General features: G+C 55.4%; 9 protein-coding genes and 1 non-coding gene across 10 annotated transcripts; 3 read left to right on the plus strand and 7 right to left on the minus strand.

Moving 5' to 3' along the window:
* Positions 1-866: 866 nt before the first annotated feature.
* On the minus strand, positions 867-2,855 carry SPBR_08267 (oligopeptide transporter; the record flags this gene model as incomplete). The annotated part of the gene is made up of 3 exons (XM_040766505.1): positions 867-1,266; positions 1,361-2,753; positions 2,852-2,855. The coding sequence occupies 3 exons, from the start codon at positions 2,853-2,855 to the stop codon at positions 867-869; spliced, it is 1,797 nt and encodes a 598-aa protein (XP_040614448.1).
* A 738-nt stretch (positions 2,856-3,593) lies between these two features.
* SPBR_08647 (uncharacterized protein) lies at positions 3,594-4,403 on the minus strand (the record flags this gene model as incomplete). The annotated part of the gene is made up of 1 exon (XM_040766885.1): positions 3,594-4,403. The coding sequence occupies one exon, from the start codon at positions 4,401-4,403 to the stop codon at positions 3,594-3,596; it is 810 nt and encodes a 269-aa protein (XP_040614449.1).
* A 551-nt stretch (positions 4,404-4,954) lies between these two features.
* SPBR_08464 (Zn-dependent hydrolase/oxidoreductase family protein) lies at positions 4,955-6,325 on the minus strand (the record flags this gene model as incomplete). The annotated part of the gene is made up of 1 exon (XM_040766702.1): positions 4,955-6,325. One exon carries the CDS (start codon positions 6,323-6,325, stop codon positions 4,955-4,957), a length of 1,371 nt encoding a protein of 456 aa, XP_040614450.1.
* A 1,392-nt stretch (positions 6,326-7,717) lies between these two features.
* On the plus strand, positions 7,718-7,790 carry SPBR_09559. Its single transcript has one exon. It is a non-coding gene; the product is annotated as a tRNA-Lys (tRNA).
* A 935-nt stretch (positions 7,791-8,725) lies between these two features.
* Positions 8,726-9,032, plus strand: SPBR_08764 (uncharacterized protein; the record flags this gene model as incomplete). Its single annotated transcript, XM_040767002.1, has 2 exons — positions 8,726-8,797; positions 8,844-9,032. The coding sequence occupies 2 exons, from the start codon at positions 8,726-8,728 to the stop codon at positions 9,030-9,032; spliced, it is 261 nt and encodes an 86-aa protein (XP_040614451.1).
* Positions 9,033-9,441: 409 nt separating this feature from the next.
* Positions 9,442-10,698, minus strand: SPBR_08499 (uncharacterized protein; the record flags this gene model as incomplete). The annotated part of the gene is made up of 1 exon (XM_040766737.1): positions 9,442-10,698. One exon carries the CDS (start codon positions 10,696-10,698, stop codon positions 9,442-9,444), a length of 1,257 nt encoding a protein of 418 aa, XP_040614452.1.
* A 2,353-nt stretch (positions 10,699-13,051) lies between these two features.
* SPBR_08349 (uncharacterized protein) lies at positions 13,052-14,751 on the minus strand (the record flags this gene model as incomplete). Its single annotated transcript, XM_040766587.1, has 4 exons — positions 13,052-13,318; positions 13,470-13,601; positions 13,684-14,024; positions 14,109-14,751. The coding sequence occupies 4 exons, from the start codon at positions 14,749-14,751 to the stop codon at positions 13,052-13,054; spliced, it is 1,383 nt and encodes a 460-aa protein (XP_040614453.1).
* A 658-nt stretch (positions 14,752-15,409) lies between these two features.
* On the minus strand, positions 15,410-17,088 carry SPBR_08357 (uncharacterized protein; the record flags this gene model as incomplete). Its single annotated transcript, XM_040766595.1, has 3 exons — positions 15,410-16,287; positions 16,364-16,681; positions 16,782-17,088. The coding sequence occupies 3 exons, from the start codon at positions 17,086-17,088 to the stop codon at positions 15,410-15,412; spliced, it is 1,503 nt and encodes a 500-aa protein (XP_040614454.1).
* Positions 17,089-21,711: 4,623 nt separating this feature from the next.
* SPBR_08635 (uncharacterized protein) lies at positions 21,712-22,542 on the plus strand (the record flags this gene model as incomplete). The annotated part of the gene is made up of 1 exon (XM_040766873.1): positions 21,712-22,542. One exon carries the CDS (start codon positions 21,712-21,714, stop codon positions 22,540-22,542), a length of 831 nt encoding a protein of 276 aa, XP_040614455.1.
* A 335-nt stretch (positions 22,543-22,877) lies between these two features.
* On the minus strand, positions 22,878-24,445 carry SPBR_08404 (uncharacterized protein; the record flags this gene model as incomplete). The annotated part of the gene is made up of 3 exons (XM_040766642.1): positions 22,878-23,618; positions 23,697-23,963; positions 24,026-24,445. 3 exons carry the CDS (start codon positions 24,443-24,445, stop codon positions 22,878-22,880), a joined length of 1,428 nt encoding a protein of 475 aa, XP_040614456.1.
* Positions 24,446-25,002: the final 557 nt, after the last annotated feature.

Here is a 25,002-nt window from a genome sequence, read left to right on the forward strand (position 1 = left end):
GGTCGACCTTGCCGGAAGGATTTTTCGATCGGTGTGAGAAGAAAATACCACAAAAAAAGGGCTCGGCGCAATTGCAGGAATCCGGGGGAATCACACCCTTCATATACCTATTCTGTTCGAAGATCCGCAGGATCCGGAGGATTTACCCCGCCTAAAGAACGCGCCAAGTGGAGGCCCAATTTGCCTTCATTCCTCATATAAATCCACGGCCGACGGATGCTGCCGAGATCCATCGCGCCGGAATTAATCCGACCGTTCGTCCATGACGGTTACATTCGCTCCTTCATCGGTTTCCTTCCGACTACGTCGTACAGCCTTATATACAGTCTTATAAACTGAATTGTTTCTCACACTCGCATAAACGTGTCACATATCGCCATATCAAACGAGCAGACCCAAACGTTCGTGTCAGCCTTCCTTGCGACTGTCAGCCGGCCGGGGTCAACATGAGCGATAAAAAGGACGGCCTTTCTCAGATGCAAACGATCTGATCAGAGCGATAAGGGAAACGCTGCTGTGATGATGCTAATGCTGGACGGCTTCCTCCGTATGCACCGCCTCCAGCGTATCTTGCATTCTTGCAGGCGCTCAAGTCTTACGACATGGCACCAGAGCTACGGGAGGAAATGCACGCAGACTGATTCCTCGGCTGAGTCGAAACAGTAGTCAACCGTGACACCAGCTGCCGTGGATTGTCTCATATGGAATAAATACCAACATGAATTTGCAAATTAAGCCCTCCCTCATTGCGTACATTCGTCACTCTTGCCTCTTTCCACCAATGCAGATCCTTACTACGTAGAGTCGTATGCGTTTTGTCGACCCTGTCCGATGTGCGACACCACTCCTCGTCTCGCCACGCCGTTCTACCCTTCCAGCGGCTTGGCGGCCTCGACCTTGCCGGGCTGAAGCGGCTCAAAGTCCTCGCTGTACGTGATAAAGGCGTCGTCGTTGAGATGGCGGTGGCGCCACCAAAAGATGATTGTCTGCACAAAGAGCGCGATGCCGGGCGCGGCCCAGGCCCAGATGAGGGTGGGGTCGTTGATGGCGGGGATGAGGATCTCGCCGAGGGCGCTGCTCAGGGCCGTCATGAACAAGAAGAGGGCGACGACGGTGGACCGCATGTTGGGCGGGGCGCGGGCGTAGGCCAGTTCGTAGGCCGTGACGTTGATGAAGATCTCGGACATGGCGCCGAGGGCCACATTGGGGACCTGCCACCAGATGGAGACGGGCGACACGTCGTCGCAGGTGCTGGCATGGTAGCCGCTAGAGTGGTGATTAGTAGGGGAAATCAGGAGTACAAAGGTAGATGGCAAGATAACAAGGGCAGATGACAAGGCGGACTGTTAGGAGGACTCACCAAGGGCTGGTCGCGTAGACGCGGTATTGGACGATGGCACCGATGAGCGACGACAAGGTGGCCAGGGAGAAGCCAATGGTCATGCGCGTGATGCGGCCGACCTTGATCTTGCGGCGCTCCAGGAACGGGTTGACGACCTGCGCCATGAACGGCGAGAAGACGATGATGACGAGCGGGTTGAAGTGGCCGAGCAGGTCGTTGGGCGCGCCGTTGGACGTCATGGCGGCGCCCTGGTTGCTCTGCACGTTGCCGACGCCGCCGTCGTTGAGGTTCCAGACGGGGATGTACAAGAAGATCTGGATGGCGCCCCACGTGCGGCGCGCGTCGTCGACGTCCTTGTCCGAGTAGGAGACGCGGACGCCGCGCTCGGCCAGCAGCGCCGACGGCGTGACGCGCGACCAGAACGCCTGGGCGAACACGTTGCCCCGGCTGGCCCTGAGCGCCGCCAGCGTGATCTTGAGGAAGCGCGTCAGGTCGGAGCCCTGCGGCGGCGTGCGGATGGTGCGCTTGTACATGACGGCGAGCAGCACGGGCAGCAAGAAGTAGACGATGCCGGGCACCAGAAAGGCCAGCCAGAAGCTGCGGTACTTTTCAATGTACACGACGGCGATGGAGAAGAAGGCGCCGACGTTGATAAAGGCGTAGAAGATGAGCATGATGTGGTTGACCGTCGTCTCCGGGTCCACGAGCACCTTCTCGCCCGTCTTCAGCACCCGCGTGTACGGCCGCTGGTGCTTGTACTGGTCGATGACCGTCGGCGCCACGTTGGGCTTGAACAGCCCGGCGCCGATGGCGAGCAGGAAGAAGCTGACCAGAAACGGCGCCGCGCCCTTGCCGGCCTGGAGCAGGGCCGGCGCCGCGCCGCCCACCATGATGACGTGGGAGAGGGCGCCGATGAGGACGCCCCAGACGATGGCCTGGTAGCGGCCCGTCTTGACGTCGGCCAGCCACGCGCCGAAGATGGGGATGACATAGGCCAGGAACGTGAACAGGAGGCCCAGGGCCGAGGCGGTCTGCAGGCCCAGGTTGAGGGCGCCGGCATGCGAGTTGGGCTTCGCCGGGTTGATGGCGCCCGTGCCCGGTCCGCCGGCCGGCAGCGGGAACTGCATGAAGTTGTTGAAGGCGGCCTTGACGCCGTAGTAGGACGCGCGCTCGGCCATCTCGACGAGGCAGAGCAGCCAGGCCGTCAGCGGGATGGAGTCGGAGATCTTGCGCAGCGTGTGCTGCTCTTCCTCCGTGGGCAGCGGATAGGCGTCGACATCGACGACGGGGCCGCTCTGTTCGGACGGGATGGGCAGCGAGCCGTCCAGGCCATCACCGCCCGTCTTCTCGGCATCGGCCCCCGTGTCGGGCTCGACAACTTGGTGCACGTCATGTGCCACTGTTTTCTCTGCTGCAAGTGCAAGCGTCGATCATGGTCAGAACGTCGCAAAAATATGTACAAAATATGTCCAAAATATGTATAAAAAAATAAATCAAAGAAAGTCTTACCCATTGCTATCGCTCTGTTGCCCTCTGTGACTAGATATGCGCAGCGCTTGACAAATAATGCCGTAGGTGTGTTGAAGCGCACGGGAGAACCAGAAAGACGGGATGGACAACATCCTTTAATCTACGACTTACAGACATGTAGACATGTAAACATTGGACATTGGGCATGCCGTCGACATTTGGGGCTTGTCCAAACAGGAAGGTGAAGGGGCAGCCCAGCATGAGGCTGAAGCACGAACCGCACAAGCAAGCACGAGCTTATCAGAGCGTGTGGCGCCATCCCACAACGGCGCACTGCAGACCTCCGGATTTGGGGATCGAGACAACCTGACGACACGGCAAGGGCAACACATGGAGTCAATTCAATAAAGCAACATTGGAACGCATTGCTTGCCATTGGGGGTCAACAGTGCAGCCATTGGAAATGGAAATACAAAAGTTGGGGGTTGCGATGCTTTGTAATTCGGCCTTGACGTGATTGGCGGCTGATATGATATGATGGCCGAAATGTACAAAGGCATGGTCCGAATAACATCTAGATGTGACCCTTGGCCATTCCCCCCAAACCTAATTAGCGGAAGTGCCCGCGGACCATGTCCTCGTTTGCGTGCTTGGACGCTGACAATTCGCTCGGCCACACCGGCCGGCAAGACTGTGGGGACTTGGGGACTGTGGGATCGGAGACCCTGTTGTGTCGTCTATGTTACTGTGGCACGAATGTACTTTTGTACTGTGGTATTGTCTATTCTCGCAGGCGATGCACCGCCTCCTCGGCGCTGCCAAGCGCTTCGTGCCAGCACCTGTCCACCACGTCGCCCACCGCGGCAGGCAAGCTCGCGAGCGGGGGAAAGTCGCCGGCCTCGTAGCGGCGTCGCACCTCGTGGTCCTCCAGCCCCTGGAACGGCCGCTGCCACGCCATGATCTCGTACAGACAGGACCCCAGCGCAAAGAGCTCGCGCTTCAGTCGTGGCAGATCGTCTGCCTCCCGTCCCCGGCACGGCAGCGCGTACTGCTCCTCTTCGGCGGCGGTGGCCGGGAACTGGTGCGTCGCCGCCTCGATGATAGCGCCGCCAAAGTCGCCCAGCTTCACGCGGTGCCCGGCAAAGAGCATGAGGTTGCGGCAGCTCAGGTCCGAGTGCCACACGCCCTTGCGGTGGATGTGCGCCACGGCGGCAGCGGTGTCGCGACACATTTGGAGGCGCGTGGCCGCCGGCAGCGGGTCGTCGAGTGTCTTTTGGATGAGAGTGCGCACGGTGCCAAGCGGCGCCAGTTCGAGGCGCAGCGCGTGCACGGCTGGATCGCGGTGGATCTCGTCGAGGCCGTGGCAGACGAGAATGTTGTCGTGGCGGCCGAGGTGCGCATACACTGCAGCTTCGCGCGCAAGATCATCTTCGCAGGGTTCGGGGTAGTAGGATCGTCGTCTGCCGTTGACCCAAATCTCGTAGCTCTTGTGGACCGTCGCGTCGTCCACCAGAGACACAAAACACGAGCCCCCCATCCCGACAATGGCCCCAAAGCCGGGGTCCATCTGAGGAAACATGAGAGCAACCATTGTGTCGTGTTTTATGCTACTGCAGGGGCTACGGGCTGGCGATGTTGTGCCGACTTAGGTTGTTGAGATTGTTTCCCATTGTTTGAACAGGGCGACATGTGTACACCAGTTAGGTCGCTGGCACTGGCTGTCATTGGCTGTCGAACAGGAGGATGATGCGCTGAAGTCGGGAAGGATTCGCTGGAGTCGGCAAGGATTCACGCGCTTCGGCGTCAATCAACGACCAGCAGACGACAATACGACATTGTAGCAAGTACGCGCAAAGTGGCTTCCAAAATAAATCCATAACCAAAGACCGTAGAAGAAAACGCAAAAACAAAAACAATATTGGTATAGTACATGTAAAGTCGAGTCGAGATGATGGACTGTGTGTCCGTCTTACAGTGGCCCACAACTCCAATAAAGTGCTGACGTCTGACACCCAGCTGACATCTGCTGAAGCGGCGTCAGCATTTTGAATGTCCCATGTGTTCTGCCCCCGCAGCACGCTCTACGCTATCTTACGTATGCTCGCATGTTGCTGCGTTGCCGCATCGTCCACCGCCACCCGTTCAGTCAAACTCGCGGCTCTCGCCAATCTCGCACACGTCAAACACGCCCGTCTCCGGCAGCCCGCGCCGCCGCAGCGCCTCCTTGAGCTTGGCGGGCGGCTCCAGCACGGGCTCGACGGTCAGCGCCCACGTGCCCCAGTGGATGCCCATGGCGCGGCGGCAGCGCGTGTCCTTGAAGATGTCGACGGCGTCGACGGGGTCGGCGTGCATGCCGGAAAACAGCGTGCGCGGCTTGTACGCGCCAATGGGCAGCAGGCCGACGTCAAAGGGCCCGCGCAGGGCGCCAATGTGCGCAAAGTCGGGGCAGCCGGGCCGCTGGGCGCGGACGGCGTCGTCGGCCGCGTGGACGGCCGCGCGGTCGGCCGGGTCCGGGACGCTGGCCTCAATGTCCTCCTGGTCCTGGTCGACGGCGCGGTAGCCCGTGTCGCCGCCAAAGTACACGGAGCGGCCGCCCGCGGACACGGCCCAGCTGCACCACAGGGTGTGGTCGCGGTCAAAGGGCGAGCGCGCCGACGTGTGCTGGCTGGGCAGGCAGGAGAAGAGGGCTTTGAGGGGAGGGACGTTGGGGTTGGTGGTGGGGGGCGATGCGGACGACGACGTCGACGTCGCCGTCTTGGCTGCGCCACCACCACCACCACCACCCAACGGCCCCAGCGTCACAGTGGCCTCGGCGTCCTGCCACCAGTCGAGCTCCGTCACCTCCTGGATGCCCGCGCTCCGGAACCAGTCGGCCAGGCCCAGGCCGACGAAAAAGTGCGCCCGCGGATGGTGCTGCCGGATGGTCTGCACCGACGGCCCGGACAGGTGGTCGTAGTGGCTGTGGCTGATGACGACGGCGTCGACGGCCGGCAGGTCCGCCAGCACGCACGGCGCGGGCGTGAACCGCCTGGGGCCCAGGAACGACATGGGCGAGCAGCGGTCCTCGAAGACGGGGTCGAACAGCACGCGCAGCCCCGTCGGGAACTCGATGTAGTAGCACGCGTGGCCCAGCCACGTGGCGCGCAGCGGGTGTTTCTTGGTCGGGTCGTTGTCGGGGTAGCGCGTCGGCAGGAACGTCGGCTTGCGCACGGTGACGGTGGGCGGCGTCGTGTCGGGCGTCTCGAGCTTGCCGGCAAACCGGTAGCGCACAAACGTGCCGATGATCTTGACAAAGCCCAGGGGCCCCAGCGAGCCGGCCGGGCCGAGGCCGTCGACAAAGGAGGCGTGTGGGTTGCGGAATTTTTGGATGGAGCCGTCGGCGTTGAGCACGTGGTGCGGCTTGCTCTGGGCCGTCTCCGGCGCCGGGCCCAGGCCCTCGCCTGCGACAACGGTGACGCTAGTGGGCTGCTCCATGGCTGATGCGGCGACCGTCGTGGTGGAGGTCGTCGACATGTTGGAAGAGCACGTTTTGGAGGGGGTTGGGTCGAGAGACTCTGTCGAGAAAGGACGGCTGCAGAGACACAAAGACAGAAGAAACAGTCGAATGCGCCGCGCTGTTGTCCGTTGGCGGGCCCGGAGTTAGCGGTGGACGAGACGAGCGGTGGACGAGACGAGCTCGGTGGTGATGTTATGTTGACGCGTTATGTTGGCTTTGCACGACGTTGACGTTTTTCGGCAGAGGAGGCGTTAAAAGGAAAAGAAATCAGGCTTGGGAAAGACACGACGACGGGAACTGATGACGGTGCCAGAGCGCGCATTTACGTCGCTGGCGCCAGCATGCGGCAGCAACAATGATGCCCGCGGAGAGACATATCGTTCCTTTTGGCTGGCGATCACACTAGGCTCGGTGCATTGCGTACATTAGGCGGGTTTGGAGGATCGAAGGCTCTATGCAGCAGGATTTGGGTGATCCTTTAGGACTACAGTGTGCTGGGAGGAGGGCCATTGGCGCATGTTTTGTACCGCGGGCTCGGAGACGTCAAGAGTCCGGGGCGACGGATAGGGCTTGGGCGTCACCATTCCGCGGAAGAGAGTTACGTCTGACTCCATACACAATGAACACCAATTTACGACAAGCCTCGAGTTGCAGTCTCAAGCCATTTTCCCCGTCGTACGAATGTACACTCTCTTGGCTTTGACGTTGTTTCATCAGGTCCCCCAGCGACTTTTCAGTGTCTGTTGGCGTGTTGTCCCTTTCTTTTGCCTTTTGCTTGTTCCGTTGCTGGTTCTTTGGTGCCATCTCCAAATGAAAAGCACTGAAACCTGCACAGAACTCTGGTAGCCAGTCAGTAACTGCAATTACGCCATGCCAGATCCGGCTGCAAAGACACTGGCGTCTTTGCCCCGACGGCAGGAAATGCCCGTCGGCAACTACAAACATTCCGAACTCTGCGAGTGTCGACAACAGGCACCAGTCGACACGACAGTCCTTGAAATGCACAATGTGCGTACGAAATTCTTACCGACTCGTCATTGCACAAGTAAGCCTGTGACATTGCACAAGTAAAGTCTGAAACTTTTGCTTCTGCCACATGTTGCGTCGTGTATCTCATTTTATCAACTTTGTTAGGACAAAGCCTACACCACGTGCCGTGGTCAGTGCAGTCACTGCAGTCACTCTCCCATGCGACTACACGCCTGACTCCTGTTGCATGCGACCGTGCGCGATGTTGGGCTGTCCAACGTCTCGTTTGTCATTATTGCCACGATTTAGGGACAAACGAAGAAAGCAAAATTGCCTTCAGGAGCGAGCGAAACACCACTAAAAACGGCACAAAACGGCCCCGTACATAGTCCATTCACATACACAACGAGGACCAACGTTTTTTAACAATGAGATCGAACGCCCGGTTAGCTCAATCGGTAGAGCGTGAGACTCTTAATCTCAAGGTTGCGGGTTCGACCCCCGCATCGGGCTCAAATCCTGATGCGCTTCTCTACAGAAGCACCATTCGAATTCTCAATTTTTTTGTCATTTTCTTTTCCTCGTGGGTGTGGATGTCTCTCGAGGACTGTGACATCACTATTTTATTTCGTACTTTGCATTCTTTGGATATCACTTTGCATTCTCAGCAGTATCTTGGTTTGTCATTATTTTTGTTTTGCTTAAAACGTTATTTATTTAAAATTACAAGTGTTTTTTTTTTATGAGAAAAGTCTGTCGATAACCAAAGTAAAAAAATACAAAATAAAAATAAAATAAAAATAAAAATAAACATAAAATCAGATCATCTTGGACGATAGATTGCATTGGAAACTCATAATGCCAACAACCACAGCCAAAAAACACCACTGGAAACTGGAAACCATTTGTAGCGTAGCTTAAAGGTCTAAAAATGCGTCACGTGTACATTTTTATTTTAGACAAAACACATCTTGACTTCCCATTTGCGCATTGCATCACACCCTCATGAATTTGCTAGTTACATTGAAACTACGTCGTCCTGTTGGTCCAAACGCACAGTACAGCACTTTCATTACACGGTGTAGTGCATATATCTAGCAGCATTTGCACCGTGCGTAGAACACAGCTCTGCTGCTCGGATCCCAGGGATGTCGAGGCTCTTTGTTTCGGTGACATAATGTTCTGTGATACAGACAGCCTGCGCGTGGTTGTCGTGACATGCCTAACTTTCCATGGAGAGCCGGTGATGACGACAGTGGCGACGATTAACGTAAACGGAAGGGTGCAGTGTGGTGGAGGGTGATGTGGTGGGAGAGATAAAAACAGCCGTATTGCCTGGCCCGGATGTGATTCTCGCCCCTCTTCCCTGACTCTGCTAAATACCATTCAAAACCACGAGAATTGAAACAATCATCCAAAGAGCATCTACAAAAAGAACCCAACACAACATGAGTGGACTGACGGACGAAGCTGTGCTTGAGGGCCACGACCTCATCGACGGCGCCGAACACGAGGCACTGGTAGGTCCCCATATGGACAGAGCGCATTGCATCAAGTAGCCGACAGACTGACACAAGCCAGGCCGATCCCAAGGACTTTAAGAAAGTCCACTCCGTCGGCGAGACGGGCGGTTCCATTCTGCCGGACGTCAACAGCGCGGCCTCGAGGTCTGCCAAACCGACGGAGGCTCGGAAAGGCACCGAGCCGCTCGGATCGAAGCTGAATGAGTTCAAGGACAAGGTTGCCAAAGACTAAATTAGGTTGCGGGGGATAGGAGAAGGATGGCATCAAGGGCACAAGGCAGAATGTCAATATATCCATGATATGTCAATGCAACATACATTCGAGGCCTCGTAACAGCAAAACGCTAAGGGGAGCAGAGTGACACAACGCACGAGATTTTATTGGAGCGTACACTGAAAACCTAAAAAATACAAAAATAGACTGGAAGTCGTCGTGCCTGGAAGACCACCGACTCGATCCAGCCTGCTGTCGTCAAGAGACAGAAGAAATATGTGCACACAAATAGAGAAAGGGAAGACAAAGAGTCGTTTTGGACGAAAACCATCCGAGGCAAACAAAGGCAAACAAAGGTACGCCCAGGTAAGCCCAGGCGAGGGGTTGAGAACCGTCGAGATTGGGATAAAATTGCTCAGCCAGCGGCTTACTGCTCGCCCTGGGGAGCACCCTGAGGAGGCTGGGGACGGTCGCCGGCCTTGCCCTTGGCACCCTTGCCCTTACCGCCCTTGCCACCCTTGCCGCCCTTGTGGCCCTTGTGAGCCTTGTGGCCCTTGTGGTCGGCCGCATCGGCATTGCTGCCCTGCTCAGGCTCGGCACGCTTAGCCGGGGCACCGGGAGCACCGGCGATAGGAGCGCCAGCACCGGGAGCTCCTGGAGCGCCAGGAGCACCACCACCAGGAGCACCTGCACCGGGGGCACCTGCACCGGGGGCACCTGCACCCGGAGCACCTGCACCGGGGGCACCCTCGCCCTTGCCCTTGTGGCCGCCCTTACCCTTGTGGCCGCCCTTGTGGCCGCCCTTGCCCTTCTTGTCGCCGTCTGCAGGGGCACCGGGAGCGCCGGGAGCACCCGTGGTAGGGCTACCGGCCTCTTGGCGCTTGCTGGGAGCCTTGGGCGCCTCAGGGGCGTGGGGAGCACCTGGAGCACCGCCCTCACCCTTTCCCTTGCCGCCCTTGCCCTTCGCACCGTGGCCCTTGCCACCCTTGTGGTGCCTGCCGCCCTTGGCCTTCTTCGCATCGGCCGCCGGGCCGGCGCTGTTGTCGGCGCTGTCGCTGTTGTCGCTGTTGTCGCTGTCGTCGTCGCCCTCGGCCTCCTGGCGCTTGGTCGGGGTCGTGGCGCCGGCAGGGTGGAGCGGACCGCCAGGGTTGATTGGGGCACCAGGCGCACCCGCGCCCGGGCCGCCGACACCCTTGCCCTTGCCGCCCTTTCCCTTGTGACCGCCCTTGCCCTTACCACCCTTGCCCTTGGCACCGCCCTTGCCCTTGAGGACAGGCGCATCGCTGCTGTCGTCGTCGTCGTCATCGTCGTCACCGCTGCCCGGGGCCTGGCGGGGTACGTGACCGCCGTCGTGCGGCTGCGGCTGCGGCTGCGGCGCATGAGTCTGGGGGGGCTGCGGGGCCGGCGGGTGGACCTGACCGACACCGTTGTGGCCGACACCGTCGTGGCCGGGGCCGCCATGCTCCTTGTCATCTTCGCCGTGGTCATGGGCGTGGTCGTGGCCATGGTCGCCACCAGGGATGCCACCGGGGACGCCGCCAGGGTGGCCGCCCGGGTGTCCGCCGTTGTTGGCGCCCGCAGGAGGGCCGTGCGGCGCAATGGCCGTCGTCGGGTCCTGGGCCGGGGCAGCCAGAACGGACTGGACAGCCGTGGCGGCAAGGAGGGTGACAAGGAGGTTTCTCATTTTGGTTTGGGGGGGGGGGGGGTGGGACAAGAGAGAGTGAGAGACAAGGAAATACAACTGATGGACAGAGCGGATCGACTGATACTTGATGCAAAAGAGCTGGATGATGTTTCGACAGAGCGCTGCTGAAGAAGGAGAGAGCAAGGAAAACAAAGCAATGACGGCAAGTGTCGTATTTATATGCAAGAGAAGAGCTAATTGAGACTTATTTTGATATACAACGCACATCTGTAATGACGACAGACAATGGCAGGCAAGCCATGGGGCGAAATGACGCGACGTTCGTATCACCCGGGAAAACCACACCGCAGAGAGGGACACACTGTCGACATCGTGAATGGCAAACAATTCACTCACATTGACGACAACACAAATGGAATAACTCATCACCTGGTCCGGGCACTGCATCTACGCAACCTCAATATCCAGGCCGGCTGCTCCAGATTCATCAAAAACGCCATGCTCACTCAGCCAAGGACAGAGGTCAAGGGTCAAGGGCAAGTTTTGTCGTCATGTCCACCCGGCAATACCTGTCGATCATTGTCTACTATGAGTTTATATCCCATCCCGCGTTTCTCCGCTTTTGGGGTTTCGACGGGGCCGTCTTTTCATTTGTTTTTCATCGTCCTGGTCGGGGTTTACAGTCTATTTAGACAGCGTTCTCCTCTTTTGTGACGCCACGTCTCGGCCACAATCCCTCCATGGAATCCACTTTGGGCAGCATCTCCACCTCACCGAGCGGAGACAAGAGACAAGATGCCATATGCGACAAGGTACAGGGTAGGCCCACCGAGCGGAGATACTGAACGCGTGGCAATGCATTTCTGTTGTTATGCTGTTGGGTGTGGGACAGGATTGCTCCATTCCCGTGGGACACACCAGCATGGTCTATTTTTAACAGGAATGGTTTGTTGTTGATTGACCTCGTCGAGTTTATTTAAATGAATAGGGCATCTGTCCGGCCGTAGCACACCAATGGAGTGGCCTTTCTTGCATGGATCAACATCGTCGTCGACATCACGCAATCAACATCGAACTTGCGGAAACAGGAAATAGGTCCCTTACAGGCTGTTCCGAGGGGCAAGAGGACGACAATGACGGCCATGGCAGCCACGACAACGCCGTTGCAAATGACAGACAATGTGCTCTGCGAGCGGAATGGCGAGATTTTGCTGGTTCATTTGTTGTTGAATTCACCGGTGGTAAATAAATTTGTTCGGTGTTAACGGTCCGTCGAAACCTGCAATTTAGGTGTTTAATTATATTGCCGTCTTGTTATGCCGTATGACGGCGTCGTATTTGGTCATCTTTGGGACGCCTTGGCCAGAATTTCTGCGGGCTAATCCGTCTTGACAGCCAGGATACACTGTTGGCCTAGACTATTCTGAGAGTCTCTCTGGTAACAAGAGCCAGTTCTTGCAAGTCAGCCTCTTGGAAGCGGTCTTAATTTAGTCGGCTTCCCGTGCGCGCCTCGTCAAAGTCTGCAAAGTGGAATGAATAGGCTAAGTCGGCTCGTGTTTTGAAGAGATGGGCATTCTATGCGTAGCACACTTATGCTGCTGCATATAACTTATATGGGGCATAAAGGCGGTAAATCTAGACCTTTCTGCTCAATTGCATTTTATATTCGGCCGTTCTCCACAGAAGACCCAATAAACAGCCGCAAGCACCCAGCAACCAGAGACTATGAGCGTAAAGCCCGGTTGCGGAAGCACTGTGACAGAATTGTTTATTAAACATGCTTTACGCAGTCACGAGAAGTAGAGAAATGTTGATGCGAGGTGTGCAAGTACGTGGACCATTTGACCTGTGATCTAAACATAGAAGATGGATTGTTCCACCAATCTGCTCTGAGCCGTTACTGTGTTGTGTCTCGTCCATCATGGCCCGCCAGGCGATGGCATTTACGAAATCCGTGACGCGTACAGGGTAAGACGCGTACAAAATCACACCACCATATCTTATATGCCAACCTGTCGTAGAATTTCGTACACAGGACACTTTACAGAGTCGAGTTATGTGTTGCGTTCGGACCACAATATGGCCCATGTGAACCGCACCGACCTCGAGTCGAACATACCGGACGGTGATGTTGCCATGCCAAATAATCCGACGCAACGTTCCTCGAACGCCTCTTTTTTGGTAGCACCAGATTATAATCACCGGATTTGAAAGCTGGATAATTCTTTTCATGTTGCATTCAACTTTGCTCAGCTACTTTGATTGCAAACGTTGCATATGATTGTCACGGTAGTGTCTATTTCTCGTATGCCGAAAATGGCAGGCTTTGTCCACCATTAAATATACAATATGACTACGAAACGATACCAGATTTGTTTTTCTTATAATTTTATCACTGTACTGAAACTGTATTCGTATCATCCTCTACCTCCCTCCTGTGGTCTATCCACTTAATCGAAGACGCTGCCTCTTGCAGCGAGATGCGCTTGTCTGGTTCATGCCGCATGAGGCCCTGCATCGGCCACAACAGACACTTGAGCGCCTCCACGTCGTACTCTGAATATTCATCCCTTTGATATTCATTGTCGTCTTCGCCAACGTCTGGATCTGCATTGAGAATGTGAGTGAGGATCACCTGTCGACGCGGCTCGAAAGTATCCTGTATGAGTTCTTGGGGCATGTTGGCTGCTGTGGGAATGATTTGTTAGTATGATTAAAAAAGGGAAAAGAAGGGGGAAAAAAGGAAAACAGAAAAAGAAAAGAGAAAAGAGAAAAAAGGTACCGTCTTCGTCTGCATATTTATAACCAACCAACATCTCTTCCCATTTCGCATGCCACGGCGCTGGCAGCGGACCCAACTTGGCAACCTGTCGTCGAATAAAGAAATGGTTCGGGTCGCCGATGCAGGAGAACGGCGACGTCTGGTAGAACAATGAGTAGATCTGGATGGATTAACCTCAGTAAAAGAAAAGAAAAAAAATCTTTCTTTTCTTCCTTTTTCCCCTTTCTTGTTTACAGACGTACCACGCAGCCTGCTCGCCACAAGTCGTGCTTGAAGGTAAATGAATGCCCGAAAAACGTCTCGGGGGGCCGCAGGTTGTTCGGCTGGCCGAGAACTGTGACTGTTTTGCCCGCAGCAAACGACCAGCCCCAGTCGATGAGCCGGATGTCCTCGGCTGTGTCAACGTACCAGCCATCCCAGGCCGTGCAAGCAACCAGCTGTTCAGGGAGACCCGCTGGTCGTGCGGCGTTGTTGTCGTCATCATACGCAGCGGTTGGCGGCTCTCCGCCGACCATCTCAAACAGGTCATTGTCGTCTGCCTGTGCATTTTTCCACGTAAACGAAATGTTTCGAGGAGAGACGTCTATCGAGGTGGGGGGGAATTATCAGCAGTCAGGTACGGATAGAGAGAAAAGAGAGTAAAAGAAAGGAAGAAGGACACACATACCCCCATGAGCAATGCCGGCGTGATGCGTAAAGTTGAGCCCCTGTAGAAGCTGCCGCGATACCCGAAGGACCACATCCGGAGGTAACGTATTTTCATCCGGCCGGTACTCGTCGAGAATATCCGCCAGTGTTGGCCCGAGCACCTCTGTAACAATACAGGTATGCACGCCATTAGGCCCCATATGTTGAAAAGTGTCGAAAACCCGAACGAAAGAGCGTGCCTGCGTCTGTGTCTGTGTCCTCTCGATGCTGCAGTAGTACTTCTCGAGCGTCTCAAGGGCGCCAATCTCAGAGTCCTGGTCGGTGCCGTTCGCAGAAGCCCGCGCGGACTTAATCTTAAGGGCGACCCATGCCCCTGGCTCATGTGCATCCCAGGCGAGCCAGACCGTGGACTGGCCGCCATAGCCCAGCTTGTGCCGGATAGTATACCGCCCGTCCTTGAGAGTATCGCCCAAGGAGACAGGGTGAAACCCTCCTGGGGCATATCTTTCGAGCGGCTCATGGGGCATAACGTCCACAAACTTGGGGTAGAGTCCCCAGTTGATCCGCAACGGGCCGGACGACGGCCCGCCGATCGGTGCTGATGGTGGTTGATGCGTGGCCGGCGGGGTTGATGGCGGTGCGCCGTGCAAATTGGGAGACATGACGTTTTGGAAGTGTCTGTGTCGTTGTCAGATTCAGTAAGAAGTCGCGGCGTTGATAAAATGTGAGACGTTGAAAGAGGCGTCTAAAACGGGCGCTAATTTTACTATTTTTACAACGCTGCAGGGGCGAGTGGGGGTGGCTGGTCCCTTGGCAAAAAGCCTCAAACCAAAACGACTCGGGGCGCTCATCGTCCCCATGATCACTACTAAAATCAACCTCGTACAGTATTTCCCTAGCCTTTTCTTGGGCCAGAGAAGGTCAAACGTTCTACGGATTTATTCATATGGCGCCTTCGCGTACTGGAGGCTTGTTGGAATTTTCTCTTAAATGGCCTCGGTGCCGGACAGTAATTCACCTAGACGATGTTATTAGTTTTACTTCAGAGAATAGGCTTCCTAAACGGTCGACAATCGACTTTAACGCGGGCATCGTGCTGCTCAAAAGGCACCAGGAACAGTCAGAGCATTAGGGCTGAGGTGCTATGTTGAAGGACGGTATATACGTGTATAAATGAGAACGAATTCTATTCTACTCCGTAAGGAAAACGATATATATTATATTATACGTTTGGAAAGAACTCTGCACGCAAAAGATAAAAAACGATAGTATACCTGTTGAAAGAATTCTACACGCAAAAGAAGAAAAAACCCATCAGTATTACAACAGGAGAGCCAGCGCAAAGGAAATGGTGGCCACCAGAGCAATGCTGTTCTTAGTAGTGCACAACAAAGAAGAGGCTGACGAGGTCGGCGAGCTCGAGGGAGGGGCAGTCGATGTGGAGGTCGGCGAACCTGTGGCAGCAGCCGACGAGGCAAAGCCGGCCGACGCCGCGTAGGTCGGCGTTGCGAACGGCCCGAGCGTGCCGTTGGCCTGGGCGGACTGGCTGGGGGCGGGCGTGGCAGACGGGATGGGCGCGCCTGAGCTCGCAAAGGGAACAACGTTGGCAGCCGTCGCGTTGGCCTTGGCCGGCGCGATGGCGATTTGGTTGTTGACGAGGTCGTAGACGACGTAGGCCGAGCGCAAGAAGGTGTCGCCGAGGATGGTGAACAGGTCGGTCGAGTTGGTAATGCCGAAGCGGCAGACGGCCTGGCCGCGGAACGGCCCGCTCGTAAACGTCGCGTTGCTGTAGACGTCCTGAACCAGCTCCGTCATGCTGACGTTGACGACGGGCCCGCCCGGCCCGCCGAACGTGAACGAGAACACGCCGCCGCTCTGGGCGCGGCTGCAGGGGAGAATGGCGTCGCCGAGTTGGGTATTGTAGGAGGCGCCGGCTTCGGCCCAGAACTGTTCCGCAAGGTCCTGCGGCACTTTGGTGAGGGTGGTGCCCGAGTCCAGGAGCGCATAGCCGGTGTAGTTGCCGGCGGACGTCAGGGCGTCGCGGCCGCTCACGCTGATGGCCTCCACGGACGTCAGCGCCACGAAGTACTGCAGATACTTTTGCGGGCCTGGATCCTTCAGCACGTCCAGCCGGATGAGGTCGCCCTCGTATTTCTCCGTGTCGATGCCGCCGAAAAGAATGTTGCCCGTGCTCGCCTCTATCGCAGGGACCGCGTGGTTAGCACAGTTCAACGTACCCCACTGAATTCGTCTCGAGCAAACACATATACATACCCAGATCATTCAGCCACAAGCTGAACGCATTCGTATTGGTCAAGTTTTGCCGGACAAGAGACTCGCCCAGGCTCGGGTACGCGTCAGACGGGTCATTGGAGGCGATGGCCTCCAAGCCAGGGTAGCCAACGCCCACGAGGCCGAACGTAAGACCCTCGGTGTCTTTGCCGAGGCCCATGGTGAAGCCTTTCACCGTAGCCCCTGCGATGACGAGCGTGTCCGTGAAGTAGTCGCCGGTGGCATGGTCTCCGTCGCCGTACGTGATGTTGAAGCCGTTCTTGCGGTAAACGGAATAGGACGACGACGCATCGGCATCGACTGCGAAAACTCGTCAGCAGAAGCGCTCAAAAAAAAAAAAAAAAAAAAGGCATTCCCGAAAACCAGGAAATCGATCCCATGAACACATCATGATTCTTACAAGAGCCTACGCTGCAGTCGTGACTCTTGGCGCAAACGGAAGCGCTGCTGGAGAGCACCCAGACGTCGCTGCTGCCGGTATCCAGCTGGAGCTGGAGCTTCTGAGGGGGAGTGCCAATCTCAACATCGACATAATAGCGAGCGACGGCATTGTGAAGATCTCCCGTCAGGGCACCGGCCCCGCGCCGGTACAAGGACCCGCGTGATGCCTGACGCCGCGCAATGTCCCACTGAACAACGCGGTCGGGCGCGGCGGCTTGGGCAGCGGCCGCCAGCAGGGCGCCAGCAAGAACGGACGTATGCTTCATCGTATGGGCTGGCGAGACGAAAGAGACGTGGAGGAGAGAAAAGGCGAAACCTGTGCTTTGGCGGAACCGAGGCGGATTAAAGAGAGCGACAAAAGAGACAGGGCAACTGAATTCTCCAGGCACCACGAACGATGCAAAACGAGTGACACGAGTTGAGATCGAGAACAAGCATCTACGAGAATCGTTCTCAGACGGACGGCCGCTCCTGCGCGCATCTCCTACATATATGTATCTCTACACGTACACGTCGTATTTGCACGCGTGTGTGGGGGGAGGAAAAGCAGACGGGACCTTGTCGTCAGCTCTGCTGTGAGATTCATAAATGACCTTCAGGTGAGCCAGGACAAACTGGCACCAACCCTGTCGTTTTGAAGAGCAGCTGCAGGTGGCAGTCGACAACAGCAGTCCAGGAAACAAAACAACGGTTGTATTGGACAACGGAGGTCCTTCCGCACCATTGGAGCATGCCTCGTCTTGCACAGACTTTCCGCCTCGACATCGGGTCCACCAGACTGGTACGAGGGATACGGTAGGGGCCTAATCTTATTGCTTTGCGTCCTGTAAGCTCAGGATGCCTGCATGGGTTACAAGCTAGGTCTGTCAGCTGCGACTCAGCCTCGTGAAACCGACCGTTGGTGCAGTAATCTTGCAAGTTTTTCAGGGGCTGACCCACTATCCCCGCCTTAACCTGAGAAGAGAAGAAGTCAAACATACAGGGGCGGCACGAACGGCATCCTTTGCTGTCCTGGTTCTTATTTACGACTGCGACACAGCGCGTACGAATTGCAGGTAGGTAATTACTCGCACCAACACTGTTCCCAGACAATGCACAAAACGCAAAGCTTCAACATATCAGCCAACGCACCGCACGGAGCACGAGGTGTACGGAATACATGTGAGTACAATTCCAAATATCACAGCTAGTCGCCCACAAGCATACGATGTAGGTCACCAAAGGATCGTCCACGCCTATTTCCACGTAAAGCCGTACGTCCTCAGTAGGCCTTCTCTTTCGCCCTACCTTATTGGAGCACAACACGTCCTGCAACGGCCCTGGTCCATACAAGGATACTGCGAGTAAGCAGCTGTCCTCTAACCCTGTAAGTTGTTTTCGTTTACGCCGTACCGTCACCGCATGCATGGCGCTTGGACTGGTCATTTTACGACGCAGGCACACAGGGAATCTGCATCTTCCAATCCTGGCGGGCATTCAAATTTCTCGTCTTCCAGGCGCGGCAACCCAGTGTGCCGTGCCGCGTTTGTTACTGCTCCGTCCCAAGGCAATACGGCACATCCCAATACCACCTCGAGTTATACGGAGTCCAGCTACGGCTTTCCGAGATGCAGTCAAGCGAGCTTCCCAAAGTGGTCGAAGCCAGCCTCAAGCAAGGCTACGATGGCACAGCGGGCACAGGGAGCACATCAGAACACATCCACTCAGCAGCTCGGGCAAGGGCGGCACAGGTGCACCTCCAGAAATGGGAATTCTCAATGAGTTTTGTAGGGATGTATATTGGGCTGTTGTGCATTTCACATTGACGTTTTCAAATCGCTCTCACTCATACTTTCCACCTTTCATCTTTTCGCTCTTTCATTGCGTTGACGACTGTCTCACATCACACTCTGCCATGCTTCTAATTTGATCTGTTTTGTTTCCATTTATACCAAACGGTTCGTCATGAAATGAACGGTCGACGAATTGCCTGTCGCAGCTCCCCACCTTTCCGTGCACATGTCGCGTCACGACCATGGCTCAGATGGGCGTAGGACCAAGTCGGCAAACCCAATTTCACTCACATTTATGTAGTAATACCAGTAGCACAAACGGAATATCGCCAGTACCCTTCTTGTCTCAGCAGAGTGCCCGAAGTTTGCCATTGCCTCATGCACGTGCGAGAAATAGTGTATCTCTCCCTAACGTGAGACCCTCTGTGTTTGCTGATAAACCACGACGTAGAACTTATTTCATTTTATTTTTTAAGATCAAATTGCCCGGAAGACGACGCGTACACAGCATCGTCCTGATGTCTAGCATGATTCAGCAACACGTAGATGGGTAGCTCGGTAAAAGACTGAAAGACCCATATTTAGTGTCGACCCAACGGCCAGTCGAAGGTAAGCTTCCGTCATGCGGGCCGAGGAGCAAACAAGCAGGCCAGGCAAGGTTTATATCGTGCAGGAACAAAAGCTTGGCATATTTAGTCTCCCAAGCCGTCCAGGTCGTGATGTAGACAATATAAGAAAGCTGATATAGTCGCTGATAATAATGGTTCATGAAGGAATTTCCAAGTGTATTTTGTGGGTGGTAACGTGTTGGTGGACTAACGGCTCGATATAAAGTCGACGGCCTCACCAGGCGACGTCTTCTAATGTTGTTTCGATACTCTTGGCCGACATGGAGACCGGCACAAATTGGCGGTCCGGTCTTCACATACGACAGGTCGTGATGCGCCAAGTCTCCAAATGAGAGAGGCGACAACACTTACGGAGACTACAACTATTTGCATGCAGGTGCGCAGATGCGACATTGTACAAGTCTCCGTGCCAAAAACTCTGCAACGGAAAGACTATGCTCAGTAGAACCCGGTCAAATGGCATGATCCCAGTCATGTTAATCTCATGTGACTCCTAACAAAACAACATTACAGCTCAGAAGAGAAGGCCACCTACGAAGATTGAGAAATGCCCTTTTCGCAGTTCTCATCTATCTAGTCTAATTTCGGTCATGCATATTTCACGTGGAAGGCGTAGTGAGACTGCAAAGGGTTTTAAGGTGATGTTTCATTGATCCTTACTTCAACAATACATGAAAGCTGAGACCGTCACCTGGTCTGCTCAACCCTCGTCAGCGGGCATCTATTCGTCTCCCCTGAAAAAGGCGGAGCGAACGAATCCAAATTTCAGTGGCTTTCAACAGATGGCAACAGGCCTTAATGGCGTAACGGCCACGACAGAAAGAACATTCCATGAAGATCTGAGATCCCGTCGGGAGCTCAGAGGCAATTCTTTGTGTTGCTAACGCCATCTCAAGTCCTGAAGATACACATTAGGATCCAATGCTCCATGTTTGTCCTTAAAGTGACGCCAGACGCCCCATGGCCGAGAGTACATCCTCCCGCTGCCACATACCGGGCACGCAAATCGTTGCCCCTTCTTGTGGTACTCCTTTCTGTGCCTTTTGAGGTCTTGGAAAACGCCGAAGGCCCGCTCGCAACCGGGGCACTTGTGGGACTTGCCATGATACCGTATGTGCGTCCTATATCGTTTGTAGGTTTTGTTTCGGTACAATTGTACAGCAATTTGCGGCATAACATCGCATACAGCGGGCTGACGTACTCGTATTTGGACTTGCTAGCAAAGGTTTTCGGGCACCCGTGGTACACAAACTGTCCGTTCGTCGTCTCGGGTGATGAAGCCCGTTCGGTCGACACTGGGCTCGAGGCAGGGCTATCGGAGGGGTCATTGGCCGGTAGTTCTTCGTGGACAGGGCCGAAGCCTGGGGTGTAAGAAGCAGTCGCAGTGCTCAAGTCGACGTCGTCGAGGATATTATTTTGATAAATGTATAAGGCCTGATGGTCCGAGTTGTCGGTTTGCGAATTTTCAAAGTTGCCGGCTGTGTAAGGGAAGTTGCTGTCAACAAGCTCACGCCCATCTGATGACGAATTCCGCTCATCATTAAGATATTGTGGCGGAAAACTGTCTGAGTGACTGCTTTGCTCGTCTCCTTGGTCTGAGTGTGCAAAGTGTGTGCTCTCGTCAGGGAGTGGAAATGTTGAGGGATCGTATTCAACCGCAGTGCCAGAGCCGAAGTATGTATCAAAAGTCGTTACCATATAGTGAAAAGTCGCAAGACAAGGTCAGGTATTTGCCAGCCGGACTCCTACCTATGAGCAGGAGAACAGCTCCTAGTATAATAAGCTGGTATAAATGTAAAGAGGGGACAGTCGCCAAGCTGCTTAAGCCGGGACCGAAGGAAAGGATTGTGGTATGTCAGGGTATCACAAAGAGAAAACCTAAAGAGCGAAAGAGTGAGATAAGTTGTTGACGTCTTGCTAGAGATACGTCTTCGGGCTATATATGCCGATAGTTACTGAGAATCCACTCCAAGTCTCCCTCTATCAGAAAGTCAAACATTGCACGGCATGCAAGTTCAAGGATTCTACAAGATTCCATGCACGTTCAATCCTGCCGTCCTTACATGGCCAGACAAAGGTCCACAAGCTCGACCAACCGCAACCGCATGGGAAGAGACAGTTCAAAGAAGGGCCACAGGATAAGCCAATGAGGGTATCGAGCGTTGGACTTTACAAAGGTGCCCAACAAAAGAAGGATGCAGATGCGTCGGCAACGCATCTCCGAGCAAACTTTCAGTACTTCCCATGGAGTCAAAATTACTCAATATTTCTCCTGAACAAAGTATTTCGTGCCCAAATCGGCGATGCAAGCCTTTTCAGAGACTCGACGAGGTTCCTTGCAACAGAAGGGCCACAGCCCAAGCCAACCATGTTGTCGATATCTGATGCACGGGGGCCACACGATAGGCCAATAAGAGAACAGGCTGGCGGGCGTACAGACGCAGCTCAACATTACGAGTGGCCAGTGTGCCAGAAGGACCACGGCGACATGGCCATCGACGATTATCCGGAGCTGGGCGACATCGTCCCCGAGGACTCGGAGATTGAGGCGTCCGGACCCGGCGTTATGGGCTGGATCAAGAAGCTGTACCTGCAGTCGCGAGGCGTCGATCTCGGCACCTTTAGCTCGGACCTGCTCTCGGGGGCGTTTCGCGAGCAGTCCTACCAGTGGGAGCCGATGACCCGCATGTACATGGGCGAGGTCGTGCAGCTGATCCATCACTTCATGACCAGAGCGCTGCGTACCATCTGTCGAGACGACGACATCGCCGAGAAAATATGGTCTGCGATTTATGTGCCCGTGCTCGAGTGGTACAAGAACGGCCGGGACCAGGCTGTGCTCCTGATGGACATTGAGCGGACCCAGTCCCCCTTCACGCTGAATGCCATGTTTAACAAGGAGGTGCAAGCGGCCCGGGGTGAGCGGATGCGAGACATGCTCAAGACGAAAGCCTGGCTGGCGCCAAAGTACCAAGAAGAGGATAGGGCCGTGGTCAACCTCGACGACGCTCTGAGCGCGACGACGACGAAAACAAATGAAGAGTATCTGCACCAGGAGATCCACGACAAACTCAAGGCCTACTACCAACTCGCGGTTGATCGGTTTGTCGACAACGTCTTCCGACAGGCCGTCGGCTACGATCTCTTGTTCGGGCCGCAGGGCCCGCTGTCCGTCTTTACACAAGGGTGGGTGATTGACTTGGACGCAGATACGTTGAGCCAAATCGTTGGAGAGAAGGAGATCACCAAGGCACGCCGCCAGGCACTCAAAAAGAGAAGCATTGATTTGAAGGCAGCATTGGACATTCTCAAGCCTTAGACAGCATACTCGGTAAGTGTGTTACTGAGCACTGGATTGCTCACAACCGGACAACAAATGCGGCACGAACAATGCAAGACAGGATGTGGTGTTATTTATGACTGAGACTCTTCTTTGTTCTTTCTTGGGGGCGGGGGGTGTTCGCTTTGCTACGCGTTATCTCGTTTCTCTATTTTTGTTCTTCTTCGAGCACGTATTAGTTTTTCGTTTCCGTTAATTTAAACCCAGATTGAAGCATAATGAAACTGAAGCAATGATAGCAGCCCCCTAAACCATACAGCTAACACAGACCAACCACGGCAACCTCGGCACGTGGCCATCCTTAACAACACATCCTACTTCTTGCTCTTCGACTCCTCGTCACCCTTTGCCGACTTCTTCTTTGAGGACGAGTCGCCGTCGACGGCTCCCTTCTTCTCGTCGCCCTTGGTCTTGTCGTCGGCATTGTTTCCATCCTCCGGCTTGTCATCACTGCTGTCGTTTCCGTCGTCCTTGTCCGCATCGTCGTCCTTCTTCTCGTCGCCATCGCCGTTGCCGTCACCTTCGTCGCCCTCGTCGGAGCTCTCTTCGTCGTCCTTGGGCTTCCCTTGGGCCTTGTCCTCGCCCTCTTCGCCGCCCTTCTTCTTCTTGTCCTTCTTCGCTTTCTTCTCCTGCTTCTTCCGCTCCTCCTCTTCCTTCTTGGCCTTCTCCTTGTCGGCCTGCTCGAGCTTGGCCCACTTCTCCGTGTAGTCCTCTGCGCCGGTGCCGCGCTGGTGCATGCCCTTGGCCAGGCGCTCCGTCATGTTCTCGCCCACGTCTTCGATCTTGGCGCGGAAGATGAGGCTGACCAGGATGGCGCTGCCCACGACAAACGTCAGGACGAAGCGGTACGTCGAGTACCACGGCGGCACCCAGCCCATCTTGGTCGCGCGGCTGTCGGCAAAGTACAGCAGCGTGAATGCGAAAAACTGGCCCGTCAGGGCAAAGTGCACGGGCAGCAGAAGCGTCGGCCAGGCAATGGCGGGGGCGAGGACACCCATGGCGTAGCGGAAGCGGGTGCGGTCGTGCGACGGCGTCTTTTCGTTGAATTCCATGCCCTGGTGCGTGTGTGTATGTGTCAGTTTGGTTGATCAGAGATTGCGCGTCGGTCACCTCCGGTTTCTGTCGCCACCTACCCAATGCACGGCACCAAGGAACGAGATGATGACGGCGCCAAACCCCAGCTGGATGGGCTCCAGCATCGCCAGCCACTGGTGCGCCGTCTCGTGGCTGACCATGAAGGTGTTCATCAGGGTCGACGACGTCGGGTAGCTGTTGCGCAAGGTCCACCCCAAATAGACGGTCGACAGCGATGTCAAAAAGTACGGGACGGTGCCGCTGAGGCCCAGCGCGTACACTTCGCGGGGCACCTCGGTCAGGGACAGCGTCTTTTTGATCGAGTTCTGCATGTATTAGTCGCTGCCACGGCTGCGTCCATAGTCTCTCTCCCCCGCAGGACACTTACTGCATCGGCTTTCAAGCTGTCCATCATCGGCGGCTCGTCATCCAACGGCCGCCGTTCGTTTGGCTCGCGGAAGTGTCGCCGCGACGACTCGACCGTCACCTCGCCGGGCCGCGCCTCGAGCTTCTGCTGGCCGACCTCCTTCTCGTGCTCACGGTCAATTTTGAGCTTGACGGGGGGTCGTGACTTGGAGTCTGTCGAGTACGCGATGAGGAAGCGCGTCGAGGGCGGCGTTGCCAGCTTGAACGCCAGCGGATGCACTCGACGTGATGTCTTTGTGTGCATCGGGCGGCTCTGCGATGCGGCCTCGCGACCGACCGCCAGGGAAACGGCGCGGCCTACAACAAAAGGCGTGGCCGTGGCATTGTTTCTGATGGCCGCACCAGCTCGCACCGGGGAAAACAATGGCCGTGATCGAAGCATTGCCAGTCAGACGAAGCAATTCGCCCAGTGAAGGTGGTTAGATAGGGCGCAGCAGCCAAGATGCTAGAAAGTATGCAATGACGATGTCGAAAAATCAACGTGCTTGGTAAACAAATAAAATACAAAAAGAATTAAAAATAAAAAATAAAAATCCCGGCCACCAGCAAAGGCCAATCGATGCGAGCTGGAGCTTCTTTATTTGCGTCGCAGGGAGCTCGCTCTTCGTCAACGTCATCGTCGTGGTACCCCGTCCCGCCCTGGCCAATGACAGGCGATTGGCCCTGTTCTGTCATGGAAAGGAACCTGGCTCCTGGCACTTGTCTCGACGCCGGGAGGTCGGCTTCGACGATTGGCCATGTTTGACTGCGCGTAATCCCGCCATTGTTCCTATGCTTCTTCCTTCCTCTTTTGTTCCCCGTCTTTGTGCAATGGATTGTTCCTGCCGTGATCTGCAGCTCCAGTGCCTGCCTGAAACTCAGATGTGACGTAATACGTTCGTAAGTACCCCATCTGGTGCGTGCTGCATACAACAGGTACCTCGCAGTGGTGCGTGCTAG

The sequence above is a fragment of the Sporothrix brasiliensis genome (assembly GCF_000820605.1).
Source record: "Sporothrix brasiliensis 5110 chromosome Unknown Cont22, whole genome shotgun sequence".
Lineage (NCBI taxonomy): Eukaryota > Fungi > Ascomycota > Sordariomycetes > Ophiostomatales > Ophiostomataceae > Sporothrix > Sporothrix brasiliensis.